Consider the following 21,524-nt stretch of genomic DNA (forward strand, 5'->3'; position numbering starts at 1 on the left):
CAGCCATCTAAGTGTTGAGGCCAAATGCAGAGGAATTAGAGTGTCCTTTCTTTACACATTTGTAACTCTGAATACATCTTTTACCAGGAGTGGACATTAAAGAAGAGGTATACTCCTCTGAAATGAACCAGTAAGACATTATAAATAAAGGCATATAGACCTATGTAAATACTCTATTGGCCAAAGAACACACTGGAGTTGCCTTGGTTGACAATGATGTTATTAACAGCCACAGTTGGGTTGTTGTGGTGGAGGGGTGTCCTTTAGTCTTGTGTTCTGTTTACCAGCAGCAATAGCAGGATCTGTCTCCAGACTTTCAGACATTTTGTCGCAGATGATATCCACAAGCCGTTCAAAAGTCTGCTTGACATTGATGTTGTCCTTGGCACTTGTCTCAAAGAACTCAAAACCTAGTGAAACAGACCAAAAACACTGATATCACCAAACTTTAATCCCCTCTCTTTTGAGTAAGGTTTATAGATTGCAGCTTAAAACAGTAATGGAAATGAAAGAACTAAGGAAATCAGTAAGGTAAATGTAATATATAGTTAGTCCTCCACTTACAGTATTTATTAAATAATGGTCCAAAAGTTACAATAGCTTCAGAAAAAATGAATTACTAGCTGTATTTGCACTTACAACCATTGCACACTGTCACATCACCCTGCAAATACATGACTGTAATTCGGGCATTTGGCAACCAGACCAAATTTATGATTGGTTAGAGCAGTGGTTCTCAACCTTTTTAATGCCGCGACCCCAACCGGCCGTAAGTTGAGGACTAAACCGGTCGTAAGTCGAGGACTAAACCGGTCGTAAGTCGAGGACTACCCAACCGGTCGTAAGTCGAGGACTTTCCCTGCCCGGGAGCGCCGCGCATGCGTGGTTCCGCCCCCTGCGCCGGCCGAGGCATAGCTGGAAAGCGGCAGAGATGGAGCAGGCCGACCACCAGCTGGCCCAGCCCAAGGGAAGTAAGGCACCCACCGGAAAAGGGGGAAAAAATGGCGGTCAAAAAAATGGCGGACAGCCTTGCTTGGCGACCCCCATGAAATGGTCGATCGACCCCAAATGGGGTCCCGACCCACAGGTTGAGAACCACTGGGTTAGAGGATCTTGCTATCCAGTGCTTTTTTTTCTAAAAAAAAAAAAAAAAGGTGCCAGAACTCACACACGTTATACAACCCATCTTGCCTACCCTATAAGGTTCCATCCAAAAAAGGTGCCAGAACTCCGTTCTTGGTGTTTTATGAGAAAAAAAAGCCCTGCTGCTATCACATAATTGCAATTTGTGACCTTTATTGGCAGTTTTTCTGGCAAAAAACGCCCATTGGGGAAGCTGGATTTGTTTCATGTCATAATTCATTTAATAACTGTCATAAAGATAGTTGTAAAATCAGGTGTGGTCACATAGTATGCCCAAAAATTCTAATCCCAATTGTGATTGTAAATTGAGGACTAGCTAAAACAATGATTGACATATTGGTTTCCCACGTGACTAGGAGAAAGAAGCCAGCTCCATAAATTTCTTATTAGTTCAGATCTTTGTGGGAAAGTAGAGAGATAACAATGGAATGCATCTAGATCAGCAGCCCCCAACCTTTTGGGCACCAAGGATTAGCTCTGTGGAGAGAGGCTTTTCCGCAGACTGGAGGGGATGTAGTTTCATGTGCTTCCTGCATCCTGTAAATGGGGCTTTGCTTGTTTGACTGGCCCGGTTTCTAGCATGTTTTTGCCGAGTCCCAGTCCATGGACTTTGGGGTTGGGGATCCCTGATCTAGATTATATTGTCATGAAATCCAAAATCCATATTAGAGGGTAAGACAATGCTCTGGATTTGAACAGATAAAAAGGACTTCAGAACTGTAATGACATATGTAACTCCTGCTAGCAAATCTTTATAGAAGCTGTGTCTTACCCCCAGATTGTGCAGTTGGCTTTGCATAATCTTAAGTAAGGATGTGATTTGTGTACAGAAGCACTGACAGGTTTTACATTCACATCCAGATAGACTCCAGAGCATTATTTTCCTTTATATCTAAAGTTATGCACCAACGCATTAGGGATAAGGGGATATCTTCACACCATTGTTAATTCCTGTTGACACCCTGGACCAGCCCTTGCAGTTTTCTTGGCAAAATTTTAGACAGATTTGCTATTGCCTACTTCCTAGGGCTAAGAAAGAGACACTGGCCCAAGATCCTCCCTCTGGCTTCGTGCTTTAAGGTGGGACTAGAATTCCCAATCTCCCAGAGTTCTAGCCTGTTGCCTTATCCATTACACCAAACTGGCTCTTCAATAGGGAATAAATATTTTCACTAGATGAAATCAAGGATTGCAAAGGTTAGTATGCATGTTTTTGAGTTCTCTAAAGTTGGTCACCTTCATTTTTACATAGCTTGTGAAACTGCAGCTGTGCTTTATTATTTATTTGTTTGTTTATTTGTTTGTTTGTTTGTTGTTTGTTTGTTTCTCTGCCACCCCTCTCACCGAGAGGACTCTAATGCTTGCGATCTTCCTTCAGATGTCTTTTGCTTTACAGGTCTGCAAAGTTTATAAATTCAAGGACTGATCATAAAGTTACTTTTTCATCACCAATGTAACTGCAAACAGTCGCTAAACAAAGTCTCCTTGTATGTACTATATTATATATGTGCACCTCTTCACTCCAACTAGATTCTCAGTAGTTAAAATCATCTGTAGCCGCCAAAGCTTGCCGTAACTGCAGCTATATCAGTTTCTCTCTTACCCTTCCAAGAAGGGGAGGTGGAGATAGAATGGGAGTTATTCATATTCACTGAATCTAGGATAAACTTCTTGAAGAGTGGGCAGATCAACACCATTTTCAAAACCTCCCTTTCTCGCAAGGAAATATTGATAGATATCAAAGCTCTTTTGTTAAATAGAAGTTGGCCAGAATTGGGGCAAGAGGTAGCATTCAGGCATTATGACCTCCTCAGCAATTAGAATCCACTGGGGAAAATGAGGACAAGAACACAAGTTCCACCACTTCTGCTATCAATCCTCCATTAGATGAAGAATACAAATCTATACTGAGAAGCTTCCTCTACTATACTTGTTGAATGGGATTAGAGTTCTTCTGATGAAGGTTAAGTACTAGACAACTATTTATGGGAGGAGAAAATTCTCCAAATACTCCCGCACCCAACTATATGGAATTTTCCCTCAGACATTCAATATCTCTTTATCTGGCATCTTTATTACACACTGTATTCCATTTTAAAAAATAGCACAGGATGGCATAGAAGGTCAGAATCATTTCAATCTCAAATAACTAGCTTGATATATATTGGAAGATTCTGTTTGATCTATTTTGACAGCCATATTTTTTTTAGTTTATTTTCTTTGGCTATCAAGAGAACTAGGTACATTACATTATAAATGTATAAACCCTTTCCAGAGGTTCTATCCAGACAAATATGGAGGAGAAGGATGGGCAAACCTTCTACAGAATGGTTGCAGAATTCCCTGCTGTCAGGATTTTTCTTACCAAGTTGCTCTGCTAAATGTTTGCCTCTGTCAGCAGAGATTACACGTTCCTCTTCCATGTCACATTTATTGCCGACCAAAATAACCTGGGCATTGTCCCAAGAGTACGTTTTTATTTGGGTTGACCTTATGAAAGACAGAGAAAGAAAACAAATCCATTAATGGATCAGCAAGTTTACAAAACTGATCTTACCTTTATACAGATTTGGACAACAGCAAAACGATATTCCTTCTTATTATGAAGAGCCCTGGTGGTGCAGTGGTTAGAATACAGTACAGCAGGCTACCTCTGCTGACTGCCAACTGCCAGCAGTTCGGCAGTTTGAGTCTCACCGGCTCAAGGTTGACTCAGCCTTCCATCCTTCCGGGGTCAGTAAAATGAGGACCCAGATTGTTGGGGGCAATATGCTGACTCTGTAAACTGCTTAGAGAGGGCTACAAAGCACTGTGAAGTGGCATATAAGTCTAAATGCTATTGCTAAGTGTTATTATTGCAAGTTTGGATCTCCCTGTGTGAAGCTCTCACCCACTGATTCTTTTCTTAACCTCAGATGCTATGGAAAATAAATCTACACCTACTTCCCTATCACAACCCTTAAAGTATTAGAAGATTGCTATCAAGTAGTCTCCATATCTTTCTCTCCTTTAGGCTAAATGTACCCAGTTCCTTTAATTGTTATTCATAGGATTTAGTCTTCAAGCTCCTTATCTGGTACTATCGATATTATCATTCTCTGTGACCCTGACACCATGACTTTATTAATGCAGCCCATGCATTATCCCCTTTGGCTGTTGCAACACATTACTTGCTCATGCTTAGTTTATGGTCTACCAAGATATCCATATCCCTCTCAGAAGTGCTATTGCTAAGCCAAGTACAGTTTATCTTGCCTCTAGTTTTTCCTGACTAAGTGGCTAACCCTCCATTTTTCACTCCTGAACCAGGTTTAGTTGGATATGACCCAATGTCCAAGTCTATCAAGATCTTTTAAAGTCTTGAGCCTGCCTTCTGGGGTGTTAGCAATCCCTACTCCCCAGTTTTGTGTCACCCAAAAATTTTATGAACAACATATGATGCAAAATGGCCAAAGTTCAGCAGGGATTTGCTTCCCAGGAATCTCCTATTCTCATTCCCAACAAAAGCTAACTTTCTGGTCCAAAAATGTTCTTGTCTTTGCTAAAGTTGTCACCATATCACCAAATGTCCTTTTTATCTCTCAGGAAGGTTGGGAGGTTAAGCTACATTCCCATTGTCTGAACTGTTCCACCCTGGTTTAGATGACCCACATCACAATCTCCAGCTTCTTCTATCAACAGGATGGTTACAAATGGATGAATACTAAATTCTATGAGTTATAAGCATACAGATAGATAAAAAATATTATCAGTGCTAATTTTACAAACTTCTCTGGTGGCTTACTGCACCAAATATTTCTTCAGTTCTTTTCTCAAATTTTCTCATTCAACCTCTTGGAAAAATATGCATTGATTTCACACTATTTTTCAAAGAAAAAAAATACTGACATGCTATCATGATTGGATGTAGTGGGGAGGGTTGAGTGTCCAATCTTTCATTGTACAATCATCTCTCAAAGGTCTTCAGCCTCTCTGGTTTCTTATGTTATGATTAAATTTCAAGGGAAGACATTATGAAATAACTCTTCACATGGCCCTTTTTCAGATGAGGAGTAAGGGTAGTTCTCGACTTACAACAGTTCATTTAGTGACCATTTGAAGCTACAACGGCTCTGAAAAAAATGACCATTTTTCACACTTATGACCGTTGTAGCATCCCCATTGTCACCTGATTTACATTTGGATACTTGACAGCTGGTTCACATTTATGATGGTTGCAGTGTCCCGGGGTCATGTGATCAACTTTTGCAACCTTCTGACAAGCAAAGTCAATGGGGAAGGCAGATTCACTTAACAACCGTGTTACTAACTTAACAACTGCAGTGATTAACTTAACAGATATGGTAAGAAAATCACAAAATGGGGCAAATCTCACTTAACAAATTTCTCACTTAGCAACATAAATTTTGGGCTCAGTTGTGGTCATGACTTGAGGACTACCTGTATAGGCAATCAGAGACACTGCAAAGAAATGGAAGGAAGTATAATAGAAAAAGAAAAGAATAACGTATCATTGCCTCCTCTGCCTGTTTGTAACAACAGCGTAACTTCAAACCTGACATAAAAACTTTCTAAATGAATAACAATGAGGTAAAAATAGAAATATTTTTCAGAGATCTAATTTTCTGAGAAACTAGAGGAATAGATTTGTTCAGAGTATTAGTTTCTATATCACTGGTTGATTTGTAATTTTTGGATTGTTCAGTGCTCTTGATTTTCTTTGTGATTCTAACGTACAAGTGTTCCTTGTCTGGAATGAACATTCAAAATAAAACAAAAACAAAATTAAATTGTGTGCAATAATACCATATAAAACATCTCCCCTTGTTGATTCAGAAACTGTGATAATTATTATTATTATTATTATTGGCTGTGTTTTTTTTCAGCATGAAGTGATGTTCCAAGAAAATTAGATTAGGACATCTCCTGTTTCAAATTAGTTCTTATACTAGGTCACATGCAGAACTCTTACCAGATGAAGACATTTTATGATGAACAGATCCATTGAATATGAAAAGTACATTTTATGAAGAACAGATTCATATATGCATGCATGTGGGTGAATCTCTGTGGACCAGTCTGAAGATGGACATCCCACTAAAAAGAATCTCAAGCCATCTCTAAATACACATACATAACTACGGCCAACTAGGTTGAAAAATTATTTATTTCATATATTTCACATATACTGTATGCTTCTCCAATCCAACAGGACTCCGAGATGTTTGTGCTATGCCACACAAGCTGGTAATAAAATGGTTAATGACTGGCAGAGTCCTTTCCCCATTCTTCCAAAACAATTCTGCCTCTATCAACATTGAGGGAGAGGGGGTTGCTCAGAGGTAGGGGGTTGGACGTGAGTATTTAGACAAAATTCTCAAGTGCTGGGTTAAGTTTCTCATACAGATTCATCCATCCATCCATCCATCCATTCAAAAACATTTAAATCAACACCTGGTCAGCCAAAATCAATAGCTTAGGACCTTCATTGTTTTTCTGTCTTCCTCTGGCCCTTTGAGTGCCATGTCAGTGCCAGATCACCACAATACAGAACATTGCTCAGGTCAAAAAGAATTGGGGACATTGCAGGGACACAATCTCTAGCCTCTGGTTGTAAATGAAGTGCCTTCCTTCCCCCAAGTTTTTTTTTTTAGCTAAAGTCCTTTACAATAGCTTTATTGCATATGTTGCTTTTATACCATATGCACATTTTTGCAAGTGATTTTCCCTAAAATAATGTGCTTTTTACTAATTATTATACCTTTTCAACTTCTGAATTGAAAAATTTAATTTTAACACATAACTGTATTTCCAATCATATCTGCATTTGGGAAGTGTACTTGGGAACTCAATGAACTTCTCTTTGATTCTTCCCATCTACATAACTTTTTTTCTTTCCATAAATATAAACAAATGCATACCCCAGTTAGCAAAGCCAAATAATATTTCATGATACATATACAATTGTAAGCTCATGTTCTAGTTATGCTGCCCAGTGCCATAAAGGGGGAGGGGGCACATGAAAATGATCTAAAGTTTGTCACCATGCTAATAGAGATTTTGTATTCAGGCACAAGGGTGTGTGGTATGTCCAGCTGTGAATTTTTTGGTTCATGGATTGCAGAGAAGAGCAACAATGATGATTAGGGGTCTGGAGGCTAAAGCATATAATGAATGTTGCAGGAACCAGGTATGTCTAATCTACCAAAGAGAAAGGATAGAGGTAACATGATAACAGTCTTCCAATTTCTGAAAGGCTGTCACAAAGAAGAGAGGGACAATCTATTCTCCAAAGCACTTGAGGGCAAGACAAGATGTAACAGATGGAAACTTATCAAATAGAGAGCCAATTTAGAACTAAAGAGAAATTTCCTGACAGTGAGAATTAATCAGTGGAACGGCTTGCCTTCAGAAGTTGTGGGTGTTCCAACACTGGAGGTTTTTAAGAAGAGATTGGATAGCCATTTATCTGGAACGGTGTAAGCAGTGGTGGGATTCAAATATGTGAACAACCAGTTCTCTGTCTGGATGCTGCTTCCGGAAGTCCGTTCTGGACCTGAGCAACAAAAAATTAGCTACCGGTTCTGCCGAAGTGGTGCAAACTGGCTGAATCCCACTGCTGGGTATAGGGCCTCCTGCTTGGGCAGAGAGTTGGATTAGAAGACCTCCAATATCCCTTCCAACTCTGTTATTCTGTATTCTATATTCTGTAATGTTCATGAAATGTTCACGAAAGACCACTTGCAAATACAATAAAATGTGAAGTGTTTTTATGTTTTATGTTTTCCAGTTCAGTTTTATTATTCTGCATATAAATTTAACTGTCTGAACGTGGTTTCATAAATGGTACATTTAGGATCAATGACACAGATGCCAATTTTCTCCCATGACCTTCTTTGGTAGAAATGATTGGCAAATATTCATTGATCCTTCCTTCCTTCCTTCCTTCCTTCCTTCCTTCCTTCCTTCCTTCCTTCCTTCCTTCCTTCCTTCCTTCCTTCCTTCCTTCCTTCCTTCCTTCCTTCCCCACCAATATAATTGTTCGGAAGAATTTTGATCTGAAAGAGACAAATGCTAAGCAGACTTCAATTAGTTCTGCTGTCTGCGGCTTCAGCATAATTTATTTTCTGGATCTTGTCAAAGAGTTCCCAAATATTTTCAAACCTTATTTGACACCACAAAAAGAGTAATATTTCAATCCCCTGCACGTAATGTCTAGGCTTGCCTTCAAAAACTTTGCTTCTTTCTTAGTCTACTTTGAAATGCTGTCTCTACAGTAATGACAAATTAGGCAGCAGAAGTTGTCACAAGATAATGGAATTGAATATAATACTAATTAAAGATCCAGAATTCAGGAGACATTTTGTGGAAACTTAAGTTTGCTTGCAAAGGGACCCTAATCCACCATATTCAGTTATATGAAAAATCTTGATTGATTAGGTAAATGCTGTACATGTTGCATGTAAAAGTAATAGAATACATTGATTACACGTGCACTATTCTTGACTGTGTAAGAAAAACCTATTAAACAATATCCCAAAATACAAAACACAATTATGTAAAAACAGTATAATGGTTAAACATTGTTCTCTTACGCTCATTCACCTACTCTCCTGTCTGCCTGTTACATCTTTTGGGGTCTCTTCCCTCCAACATGGCACTCCATGATTTCTGTGTATCTAGAGCAATCAAAATACATACACACTAGAACCATAACCAATTTCCACACACTGGGTCCTTGTGGAGTCTCCCCCCTCCCATTCCCCCTCCACTTACACATAGACCACCTTGAACCAAATTGGCTTTGCCTCATGGTAAGGCCAATCCTGAATAAAGCTTTATATTGAGCCAAGAGAATGGGAAAAAGCAAGAGAGATGCAGATTTTCTTTCAGATCTATACCCATTTGTATACTACTGATCTATCACATCAGCATTTCCCCCACACACCACATATGTTACTGTGCATGAAAGGATAGGTCGTGGAGGCCCAACTATAAAGCTTTCTAAATAACCATGGCAGACTAAATACAATCCAGGCTAAACTGTGCGTCACTGGACATTTGCACATAGCTTGAATATTAATTTTTTTGAGGACTTATGGAAAACAATTTAATCTTGGGCAAGAAACCAGAAAATCAAGATGTGAACATTATTTTATCCCAAGGCTCAATGTCTCATCCCCCCTCCTCTTTTTTTAGTGCCCCCCCTTTTTTCCAGTATTAGTTTTTTTCATATACTTTATTCTGTTGCCTGTTCTGTCTTTCTCCTTCAGGCCAACAGATTGAATGACCAACAGGTGAATTCTCAGACATGAGGAAGAAGTATACCTTTTAATATGTGTGAAAAAGGAGGGGTAAGCTACACATCACTCTGGGTGCTTTTGATTTTTAAATCATAGTGGCAGTAAACTCTTCCATTCCCAGATGTGATCCCTGGATTGAGAATCTGTAGACCTGACAATTCTAAGTAGAGCAAAAGACCCAACACCATGTCATCAACAAAGCAGTTCACTCAGATTAATCCTTAACAGAGATAGTAGCACAATGCTATTTTCACCAGGAGTGTCCTTTTTGTTTTGCTTCTATTTCTGTGACCCAAATCTAGTATACAAGTATAAAAAAATGAAAGATAAAATAAACACAGGTAAAACTTATACAGAAATTGCATATTCCGAATGAAGTGCCATGAATCATCCCTGCATATACTGCAGCTACATACCCAATGACTGAACCATGTATGGAGTTATACACAGAGTCCAGCTATAGCTGGAATCATAATGCAAACCGCAACAAACACACGGCTTCCTTTTTACAGTAAAAATATTGCATACAGCATTCTGCTGTGAATTCCTAGAACATGTTAAGGAAAACAAAGAAGGTGCAAAAGAGACATTTGAGGATTCTCTTATGGATTCTATATGGAGAATATTTTAAACAGAATTCCAATAGACACGTTTGCTTTGTTTTGCCATTAAATGCATCACATTTTTTTTTTAAAAAATCTCCAAACAGAATTGTTTATTCATTCTCTTCCTTTTATTTGTCTGAGAATAGAGGGGTGGGGTGGGGGGTGAAGCAGCAACAATAGAAGGGGCATTAAATAAAGAGAATCCTCTCAGGAGATGCAGAAAGAAGTGAAGAACCTGAATTTGACTTACCTGCAGGAAGGCATGAATGAAGGAAACGGATGCTGTGGTACATACTGTACAAGCCAGATCAGAGTGGGGCCTAAAGCATAGACATGGAAGATAACAAAGCCATTTTGGGCTGTTTTCAAGAGAGGCAGGGTGCTGCGGGAAGATGCCACAGAGTCCTTATATGGCAAGAAGAAGACAGCATGGAGCAGCATGCAAAGCAGGACGAATTAAGTGTGTGCAGATTAGAACGAGCAGCTTACTTAAAAAAAAAGAAAAGAAGTGCATCTATTTCCCTGCTGACATCTCTCGAGGCAGGTTAGGTACTGAAAATAAACAATGACTTGGCTACAAAGAAGGAAACAATATTTTATAATACAGCATTCAGCTTTTTAAAATTTCTATTGCTATTCTTTGTTGTGCCATTGCATCCATTGTGTCCTTTGCTCCACACACACTACCAATCGTCAGCCTTCTGGTATGCAATCAATCTTAGGGCTGCTCGAACTGATCTGTCTCACTAGGAACAATGGATTCTTTAAAAAAAGAATGCAGGGAAAACCTCAAAGAAAAGGCTTTTGAAAATGTCACATAAAATAGAAAATAGCAGTAGCCAGTTCTAGCTGTACAGTTACTGCAGGTGTGTCCAATCTGTGACCCACAGACTGCATTTGGCCTTAGATAGCTAGTAATACAGCCCCACAAGATTTTCTAAAAAATTATTTAAAAATAAAGCAAGTTTGTTATATACAGTATATACATTAACTATATTATATATTTTATATGTGGTCCAAGATGATTCCTCTTCACTCAATGCAGCCCAGGCAAATCAAAAGGTCGGACACACCTGAGTTAGTGCCTTGTTCCATGCACTTATAAGATAAGTTGTTTCCGATGAAACATAGGTAAAATATGTAGTCCTTGCTTAGCTTTGGTAAGTGGAACAGGAATTCCCATCACTAAGCAATTTGAGCATAAAATGTGATGTCGGATGATTGCATTGCTTAGCAATTCCAGAGGGACCAGTTGTCATTGTTAAGCAATTGCCATGGGTCATTAAGCAAGGGCTGCACATGACCAGGACTTGCGACTTCCTGCCAGCTTTCAATCGGCAAATGGGGAAGCTGGCAGGAAGTCGCAAGTTCCAGCCATAGCATGTCTTTCCTTAGGCAGCTCATAAGCAGGCCAGTGAGCAGGTGAGTGATACAAAGTGGGGGAAGACGCAGGAGGGGGAGCTTTGTGCATCATGAATGCAGGTAGGCCCAGGTGGTTGGTGTATAAGCATAGAACAGCCAGGAGATGGATGGTGGGGTGTGAGTGCCATCTAGTGAGTGGCAGCCTGCATGCTCGGGTCTGCCCTCATCTTGCCACTCAGAAGCTGCTCAAGGGGGAAAGAGATGGGAGCAGGAATAACTTACCAGAGTGACTTGCAACCTTCCTTGCTGGCATCCCCATTGACTTTGCTTGTTGGAAGTCAGTAAGGAAGGTCACAAACGGTGATCACAGGACACTACAACTGTTGTAAATGCAAGCCAGTTGCTAAGCTACAGTTGCCAGCTATGATCATATCACTGTGGGGATGCTACCATGGCCAAAACCTCAAGAACAAACATAAGTACCATTCATTCAGCATCTTTGCAACTTCAAATGGTCTCTGAAAAAGTAATAGTTATGCAAGGATTACCTGTGGGTCAATTTAATTAAGTGATAAACTCTGGACTCTCTTAAAACAGTATAGTACCACTCCAGGAACCCTCTTATTTGGCTAGTGTTTAGCTGTTATCGAGGTTGCTTTTGTCTCTATGAAGAAGGTTGAATCTGTTCTGATTTATGCAGGTTTGGACACGGATTCAGAAAAGAAATTTGGAATATGGTTGCCATCTTATAACAGTGGTGTTGAAGTATTACTTTGTCACAGTAGAATTAGGATAGTGATTCCACATAGTATTTTCTGTGTGAATGATCCAGTAGGATCTTTTTTATGGTGTTTGCTCAACATTCTCCTATTCAACAAAGATATTTCTGAAGTTGTTTGGTCATGAGCCTATCTGATATACATACATACATGGTTTCTGTAGCACCCATCTCAAAAAATGACAATGCAAACAGCATTGGTGGTACCAGCTTCACCCGTTTTGTATATCTGTGTGATGCCACAATGCAAGAACCAAAAGAGCAGGGTTTGTGTTGCAAGGATGCTGTTATCATTCTGCCCACTTGCCCTCCCCAAATATATTCTAACTTATGTGTATGTTAGCCATGACCTTTGTTGGATGTTATCAAATTTTGGAAGGAAGTCTCTTTTGAATCTCTAGCATCCCCTTTATTGCTTTATGGCAAATTTAGCAACTCGCAACTGCTTGCCATTTTCTGAAATAAATTTCATTATATTATGTGGGCAGAGAAAACAAAACCTTGAATTACTTCCACTTAATTCTCACAGTAGAGGGTTTGAGTCAAGCCATGATTAATTCTCATTAATAAAGAATCAAATGAGTAACATAAATTCACAGTAGATTTTTATGAAGCTTTTGATAAGGAAGCATTGGAAAAACCAGACCATTCTGAGCTAAGAGGCCAAACTGCACAGATTAGAAACTACCTAAAAGACATAAATTGTAAGGGAAGACCAATCAATATTTATAATCATAATCACTAGTCAGTAATAAATTGCAACAATAATGCTTCAAGATAAGAAAGTATGAATCATAAATAATGCAAATTGACTAGTTCTCATATCATATGAAAACAACTGTAAGTCAGAATTAAGCTGGCATCAGGAAAGCCATATTCCAATCCAGACCAAGATGCATCATCGCAAACTTGGCAATCTACTAGTAAGTTGTTGGAGCCTGAAACTGAAATGCAACAGCCTGATGCTGTTATAATGTTGTCCAACACAAGCAAAACTCAAGGCTCTTGCCAATTGTTGGGACAGTAACATCTCAAGTTGTTTTACTAGCTAAAGATATTACCTTCCCCTCAGAATCTTGCTGTGCCATTCAGACATCAACTTCTAATGTTACCCTATTTTGAATCACTTAAATGGGATCACTTCATGATGCTTCAGTGCATCACCTAAATCTTGGAGTGGGTTTAAGAAGCATATTTTACTCAAGACTTCCCCTACCCGGTGTCCTTCTCCAGGGCTATAAATTATGGGAGCTGAACTTCAACATGTGTGAAGATAGCAAGTAGAGAGATTAAAGACAACTGGCCAATACTAACTGTTGGGTTTCCAGTTTAAATTATAGAATCTAGTCAGAAGTTACTTCAAGTGAACATAATCTATTGTATTTATCAGAAAAGTTAAAAAATATTCCCACAAAGAGTATGGTAGATAGAAACAATCTTAGAAATATAGATATACAACCCGGGCAATGACTGCTTGTGAAAGTAGAAACCCAGTTCTACTTAAACCATTCCTCCACACCTCTTTCTCTGCAACATACATGTTTGTATGACTCACCTGTGGGTAGATATGCCTGCCAGAAGCCAGGCTTTCAAAAAGGTTATGACCAGGATAAATAAGTAAGTAGATTAATCACTATTGATTAAAATTAATTGCCTGCAAACTGAAGTATCCTATTTATATAATTAATAGATCCTCCATCTACCTAGACCAGGGGTAGGCAACCTTGGCTCTTTTATGACTCGTGGACTTCAACTCCCAGAATTCCTGAGCCAGGCACGAGTCATGAAAGAGCCAAGGTTGCCTACCCCTGACCTAGACTGACCATGCTTCCTCTCATATACAAACCATTCACATACACAGAAATGTATTACACACATGTGAGCATTCCTATCTCCTTCTAGTAGAAATAACAGAAGAAAAATGCCACGATGGAGATGGGATCAGAGGAGAGAGAAGTTGAACTGGATGGAAAGGAAAGAGAGAGAGAGAGCATAATGAAATAGACTGAAAAAGAGGCAAAGGAAAGAAGGTAAACAACAAAGGAAATGAGAGAATCCCTGTTTATGTATTACAAAAAGTTTTTTCTCTCTGATTTAAAAAAAAAAGGTTAAATTCACCAAGCAAGCAGCACTTCCTCCTAAGGAATTTGCAAGTTCCTCTTTTATCTTTCTTTTCTTTTGTACAGGAGACAAATATTTGTCATTATAGTGGAGAAAACAGTATATCATAATTTCTTGGAATTTGTGTACTATTTTTCAATATGAAGTGAGGACAAGTAAAGATACAGTAATGTTTTATATTTTATTATTTACTAAATTTATGTGCTGCCCATCTTGCTGACCAGAGTGACATTCTCACACTGATGCCAAGACAACCCCATTTGTTACCCATGAAAAGATCTATTTTATTTTATCAGCCCCCAATAGCCATCACAGATCAACTAAAGAGATGAATCCAGAATCCTTGGTGGATTTTCCCCCCCTTAATATATATAGTGGTATCTAAGTGGTGGTTCTTTATTTGCTCGATATCAAGCAGGAGAGTTTTTTTTCATAGGTTATATTTGGTCCCAATATGGCAGTCAGTCAGTGGGAAACAGAGGAATATAGCATTGGGAGCAATCAAAGATAATTTTAAGAAAAAAGGGATTCTTTGAACTGCCAGCTAGGAATCTGAGATGAAGAACACCCTGCCTCTGGGTATCAAATAGTTTGCTATTTAGAGATGCATGACCTGAGGGTATGTAATTCATGAAGGTAACTTCAAACTCTTGAATTGTACCCCCAACTATGATAGACTGAAAGATCCCCATCTAAACCTTTTGGATTAAAGTCTGCTTCTTGACTATATTTTAAAAAAAATTATACTGCCATCCTCCAAAATGCTGTTTGGCAGAGAAAAGGTAATAGTATATCCACTAAGTACCTTCTCACTGCAGATGCTTTGTACTGTAAAAATAAATAGATGTGGCCTTAGTTTAATCCACAGAACATTGTTCTGGTCACAATTTTATTGAGCAACCATCTGCTTCATACAAAAATAATTCACCCCTTTGATGAAGCAGGCTTTATTACACTATTGCTGTTGATTGGAAATTTGGAAGTAATGAGTTTGGGGTAAATTAAGCTTCACACTATAGTCAGGTTATTGTGTAGAAAGATAGCTATACTCACAGCTGGCAGCATGGAATATTGCCAAGGGCCACCCACCCTCTCTGGGTAATTGATTCCACTTTATTAACTACTCTGTTAGGAAATTAGGTTCTTTTTTAAAAAAAAAACATTAAATCAGAATCTGGTTTTTTTTCTAGTTTACATCCATTATTCTGGAATGAAAGAGAACAGCTTTGACCTTCTTCTATGAAATAACTTTTCGGGTATTTTAAAATTACAGCTACTATATATTCCCTCTCAGTCTTCTTTTATCAAGGCTAAAGACACTCAAAGTTTCCATCACTCTTTATAATTTCTTGTGCCCTGATAATCTTAAATGCCCCTCTTCATATGTTTCTTACAGGCCTGAAATGAAATTCTGGAAATAACACTTCCCATTACTTGGAAATCATGTTGATGCCTAGTTGACAGAAATTATGTTGATGTAACCAACAACTGCATTTACCTTTTCTGCAACCACATCCTACAGCTTGCAATCAATTATATTCCAAGATTTATTTTTTTCATATGGATTATTGTCCTGCATCAACAGAGGGCTAACATCAAAATCACAAGTTATTGCACTAGTAAGACCACACTAAGAATATTGTGTCCAGTCCTGGCACTACAATACCAAAAAAATGATGAGACTCTAGAAAGGTGGAAGAGAAGAGCAACAAAGATGATAATGGGAATGGAGTCTAAACTGTACCAGGAACGGCTAAGAACATCTTCCAATACTTGAAGGACCATCACAGGGGAAAGGGAGTTGATTTATTCTCCACAGCACCAGAGGACAGGACAAGAAGCAATAGGTGGAAACTTCTCAGAGGGAGACCCAAACCTGAAACTAAGAAAAGCTTTCTTGCCAATGAGAACAATTAGTGAATGGAACCTCTTGTCTTCCAGAGTTGTGTGTGCTCCATCACTGATAGATTTTAAGATTTGATCAGGATGGCATTGAGACTCCTGCCTTGGGCAGGTAGTTGGACTAGAAGACCACCAAAGGCCCTTCCAACCCTATAACTCTATTTCTATCTCTATCACTACCAAGCCCTGGGTGTCAGCACCTCCTGCTTGTAGCTGAACAAATTTCATATAGCAGCTGCCTCACAAGGCTCTGTTCAAAATGGGAACAGTGGAACTCATCTTTTACTTTAAGAGAACATACAGTAATTTGATTTTATTTCCTTATTTGTGTTTGGTCTTGAGAGTAGGGATAAGAGCCCATTGGACAGGCTGGTGATGCCAAGTGGCAATGGGCATAGATGAGGTCAAGTTGACTATTTCTTTTTTTAAAAAATGTTTCAGTATGAGTAAAATGCCTTTTTGTTGTTGTTAAACCTATTTTAGACCTTCTCTATAGTTTTTTTTGTCATCTCAAATAAATGGGAAACTACGGTGCTGATTTTCAGCATTTTTGGTTGGTTAGGACTGAAGAGCTTTAAAAATGAGTTCATTCCATTAGTCCCTGAAGAACTTAGATTGCCTATATTTGATATAAAATATTTTTTTTAAAAAAGTTAGGAATAGCAATATCTTGCCATTATTTTTCAGCAGAGCCTCAGCAAACTAATAATAAGAAGAAGATTGAGTGACTGGTCTTTGTCATCTTGCAATTGTCTCTGCGAGTGGATGTCATTCATCCTTTATTGATAATATTTTATTATTCTCTTTAAAATTGAGTTGTTTTCTCCAGCATCCATTTAAATGCAGAACAAAGGAAACTATTAGGAGAGAGAAAGTAGAGAGCCTTGAACAGTCCCAAGATTAATCCACTTTTCCTACAAAAGCAATTTGTTTAAGTGTTAGTTACCATCACAAGCTAGTGGCCACTGAATAGTTTAAATATTAACTTGCTTTCCATTTGATTTTATTTTTAAATAGCAAAGGTAAATTTAGGAAATGTGTTTTTATTTTATTTTTTAAAAAAGGAAAGCAGACAATAATTCCAAGAGTCTGGGAATGGAAACTATCAAATTCATTGGAAACAGGTAAAACCAAGGCAGAGCCTGCTAAATGATGAGATTGGTTACCTTGGAAACAAGCTTGAAATCCTTCATCAGATAACAATATGATGCAGGATGTTGGCCTCTCTCCCTCCCCCTGGGTTGTTACAAGGTTTTAAGATGGCATATTATGGAAAGGAAGACATTTACACCAAACTCTTCATTATTATTTTGTGCCTTCTTCTTCTTCTCTTGGGAGTTATCTAATTACTCAACTTCCACATAAGATATATGCAAGGGAAAAAATATGATGGCTTCACATCTTGTTTTGTACCAAAGGCAGGAGGCAAATGGTATCAGTGATAAAAATCCATCTTGAAAAAAAACCTGTCCACAAACAGCCAATAATTGTTTTTTCCAAAGACAATTCTAACCTGACAGGTATTCACAGGGATGATGGATTAGGCTAAATGAAAAATCCCAGAGGTGTTCCCCTCCCCACTCCAAACCACGCAGATATAGATTTAGGGAAAGGCTGCTTTCACTCTGAGAAAATTGGCAAAAACTTCCCTTATGATCTGATTTCCTTCCTTGAATACCATAACTGCTCACAGAGATGAAATCTGCCTCCCTGAATTTAAGAAGGAGATCAAAATATAAGTAAATTGCTTACAGATTATGTCCATGCTTTCTGCTAAAAGAGTTTCTCTTTGGGTATTGAAGGCAGATTTCTCTAGGCAAGAGAGGCCACCATCACGCACAAAAAAATACCATCCTGCTATTTAATCAAAGCTACAACCTGGAGACTTGGGATTTTCATCAGCCATCACCAACTTGCTTTCTATGTAGAATTACTATCTTCAAAATAGCCTTGGAACTTAGTCCTCATAGATAATATTTAATGGAAAATCACCACTGAGTTACAGTTAACACCGTGAAGTGGTATATAAGTCTAAGTGCCATTGCTAAGTGCTATTTCCTGCATCATCATCAGCCATATTTCTGAGGGATTCTGGAAAATTTCACTGAAATGGTTTTCAACATCTGGACACAGGTTTCTATCCTGCTAGTACTTTATTTTGGAGAGTTGGGTGAAGAGCAGAAAACCAGAAAAACTCAGGTGGTGCCTTGTCTGACCAATAAATTTTATTAAAAGGCATAAGCTGCAGCTCAGGGAAGCTAATCCCTTTTAATAAAAATTGTTAGTCAGAAAAGATGCTGCAAGACTCCTCCTGATTTATTATCCTGGCACTTAAGTTAACATTGTTATCACATATACTTTACAGTCATGACGATAATCTTGTGTAGTAGAACAATCAATACTTTTCTTGATTTGAAATGAACCAAAGAAAGTATTGAGATAACTGCTGTTACTAAGGCTAGAAACACCTTTGTGATGATGCTAGGTGTCTGGAATTCTACATAAAAGGATATCTACTGTCTGTTCTCATTGTTCAGGAGAACAACAGATAGTTCTTACTAAGACAGCCCTTCACTTTTGATTTCAGGATAACATAGATCTGGAGTCTGATATTATAATCCAGGGACTGTATTGTCCTCAACTATTTATTGCACTTGCATTAGGTATTGTCATTCAAAGGTATTGTTTTAGATTCTTAGTAATGTATACTTATTGCAACGTGTTCAGGATCTATTCAAGTCATCAGAATGAAGTTGTGCTTTACTGATTTGCTATCATATATAATTCTTATTCTACTTGGATAAATTGTGACAGAGCTGTGATTGTTGGTTGTCATTCCTTAAATATTCTATAAATACTAATGCCATAATACTCAAGCCTTATTCAGATGGATCTAAGACAAAGTTCTCTACAGACGTTAGCTGATAGTTCCCCTTATAGACCAATTTATACTCTAGAACCATATATAACCAATATAACCAATGCCATTATGTTTATGTTCTTTTCTTTTGGGGGAATCACACTGTCTCTTTTCACTGTACACTTATTAACTTTTCTTTCAGGCATGACAGTTATTAATTGTTCTGTATGTTAATCAAATTACTCTATTTGAAAAGTGTTCATCTCAAGTGCCCCTCTGTGAAAGGATCAAAGCTAGAAATGAGCACTAGTTTTTGCAGAAAAGCAACTTGAATAGATATATTAATCATTGAGGGATCCTTGGTGCTCTCTGAGCTTGCTCGTTTTCTTGCAGATGTTTCATTACCCTTATTAGGTAATATCATCAGTGCTAGTGCTAGTCTAGCACTGATGATGTTACCTAGTTAGGGTAATGAAACATCTGCAAGAAAACGAGCTCAGAGAGCACCAAGGACCCTTCATTTCAACCCTGAGCTACAAATATTCTCCTTCACTGATATTAATCATTAATTGTGGTGTTTATACCTGTTTTCTGTTTCAGTCTCATCTCTAAATAAAAGAAGAAGAATCCTGGTGGCACAGTGGTTAAAATGCAGTATGCAGGCTAACTCTGACCGCAGCCTGGAGTTTGATCCTGATGGGCTCAAGATTGACTCAGCCTTCCATCCTTCCGAGGTCAGTAAAATGAGGACCCAGATTGTTGGGGGCAATCTGCCCAGAGAGTGCTCTAAAGCACTATGGGTGGTACATATAAGTCTAAGTGTTAAGGACTATCTCTAAATAAAAACAAAAATGGATCTGCGAGACTTCTGTGGTCCTTCAGAAAACTACAAATTCATTTTGATACAGACACTTGTGGGAGTGCATATATTTTGGGTAAAGGCATTTTTTTTCCAGACTATCCCTGCTGCAAACCAGGAAATGCTAATTAAGAATGTGCTAGACATGGCTGCAAATTATTAAATCCTCCGAGTCCCCCTCTAAGAAATCATACTTTTTTTTTCCAACTGTTAATTAGGGAACATTTTCTGAAATCATTCTTGATGACTACCACATGCTCAATTCAATCTTATTTAAATAAGTACTAAAGGGGGATCTGAAACTATATGGAAATAATATATTATGAAATGCCCACTCAAGGTTGTCAGTGCTTGATTTACAAATTGAAGCTTGAAAACTAGAGTTTGTTCAGAAAAACTGTCTGTTAGTGTAACTCTCACCCTTTCCCTGAAAGACTGGTGTCAGAAAATATCTCACATCACTAAGAAGGGGGAAACTGTTCAGAATGGGGCGTATGGTATATGTGTGCATGCATGCCTTAGATATGAGGCAAGTCACAATCTCCCAAAGTGAGTGCATGTAAATGGCCAGGTGGGACATGCACTCCTGCCACTCTTCATATATTTGGTATTAATCCTGGATTTAGAAACCTTAAAGTAACCTTCATAACTTCCTTTTAATCAGAGATTTGTATTTAACATACAGTCATGCACTGACATCTTTATGATTTAGACAAAGTTTGCAAAGTTTATATGATCTCTTTCAGCAAAGCATTCTGACTACAGAAAATTAGAAAACTACATTTTATTTTAACTTGAGCTCCAGGACAGCCTTTATTGCCAGAAATGTAAAATAAAGCACTCTTTCATAGCTTATAATCATAGTTATTGCACCATGACAGTTTAATATGAAAAAGTTCCCAGAGGCTGCTAAAGAATTTCAAAATGGAGTCATGTTTTACCTAGCAATGAAACGGCCTAGTCTATATTAATCAGACTGTAAAGCTTTCTCCAGAGATGACTTTATTTGAATGGAAAAATACTCTGGTTCTAAATTCCCTGGAAAAGGACCAACTTACCATTATGTTCCCTATACCATAATTGAGAATATCACAATATTGTTTACAGGTAGTCCTCAACTTACCATCATTTGTTTAGTGCAGTGGTCCCCAACCTTTCTGGCCTTGTGGACCAGCGGGGGGGGGGGGAAGTAATGATTCCATGTGAGCAGCAGATGAACGCACTTGCACACATAGCTCCTTTGCATGAGCAGCGGGCACTTGTGCACGTGTGTGAAGCTCCATTTGCATACTGGCTGGTCACACAACTGGAGCTTCATGCATATGCAGAGTGCCTGCTGCTTGCACAAATGGAGCTGCATGCACTTGCCTGATGCTTGCACAGACAGGTTCCGAATCGGCCGCATCCCAGTAATGGGCTACAGCCCAGGGATTGGGGATCCTGGTTTAGTGAATGTTTGAAGTTACAACAGTACTGAAAAAGTGATTTACAACTGTTCCTCACTCTTAATGACCATTGCAGTATCCCCGATTTCATGTGTTCAAAATTTGTGTGGTTGGCAACTGGCATGAATTTGGGATACCTTATTGCC

General features: G+C 38.5%; 1 protein-coding gene across 1 annotated transcript in view; it reads right to left on the reverse strand.

Annotated features, from left to right (window-relative positions):
* Positions 1-222: 222 nt before the first annotated feature.
* Positions 223-21,524, reverse strand: part of LOC107286730 (ras-related protein Rab-3C) — a 61,270-nt gene continuing 39,968 nt past the window's right edge. The window contains exons 4-5 of the mRNA XM_015815144.1: positions 3,509-3,633; positions 223-410 (exon numbers count right to left, since the gene is read on the reverse strand). Of these exons, the coding sequence (XP_015670630.1) occupies positions 223-410; positions 3,509-3,633 (313 nt within the window). The remainder of the gene's footprint in view (positions 411-3,508; positions 3,634-21,524) is intronic.

Source organism: Protobothrops mucrosquamatus, unplaced genomic scaffold (assembly GCF_001527695.2).
Source record: "Protobothrops mucrosquamatus isolate PMUCROS unplaced genomic scaffold, P.Mucros_1.0 scaffold318, whole genome shotgun sequence".
NCBI lineage: Eukaryota > Metazoa > Chordata > Lepidosauria > Squamata > Viperidae > Protobothrops > Protobothrops mucrosquamatus.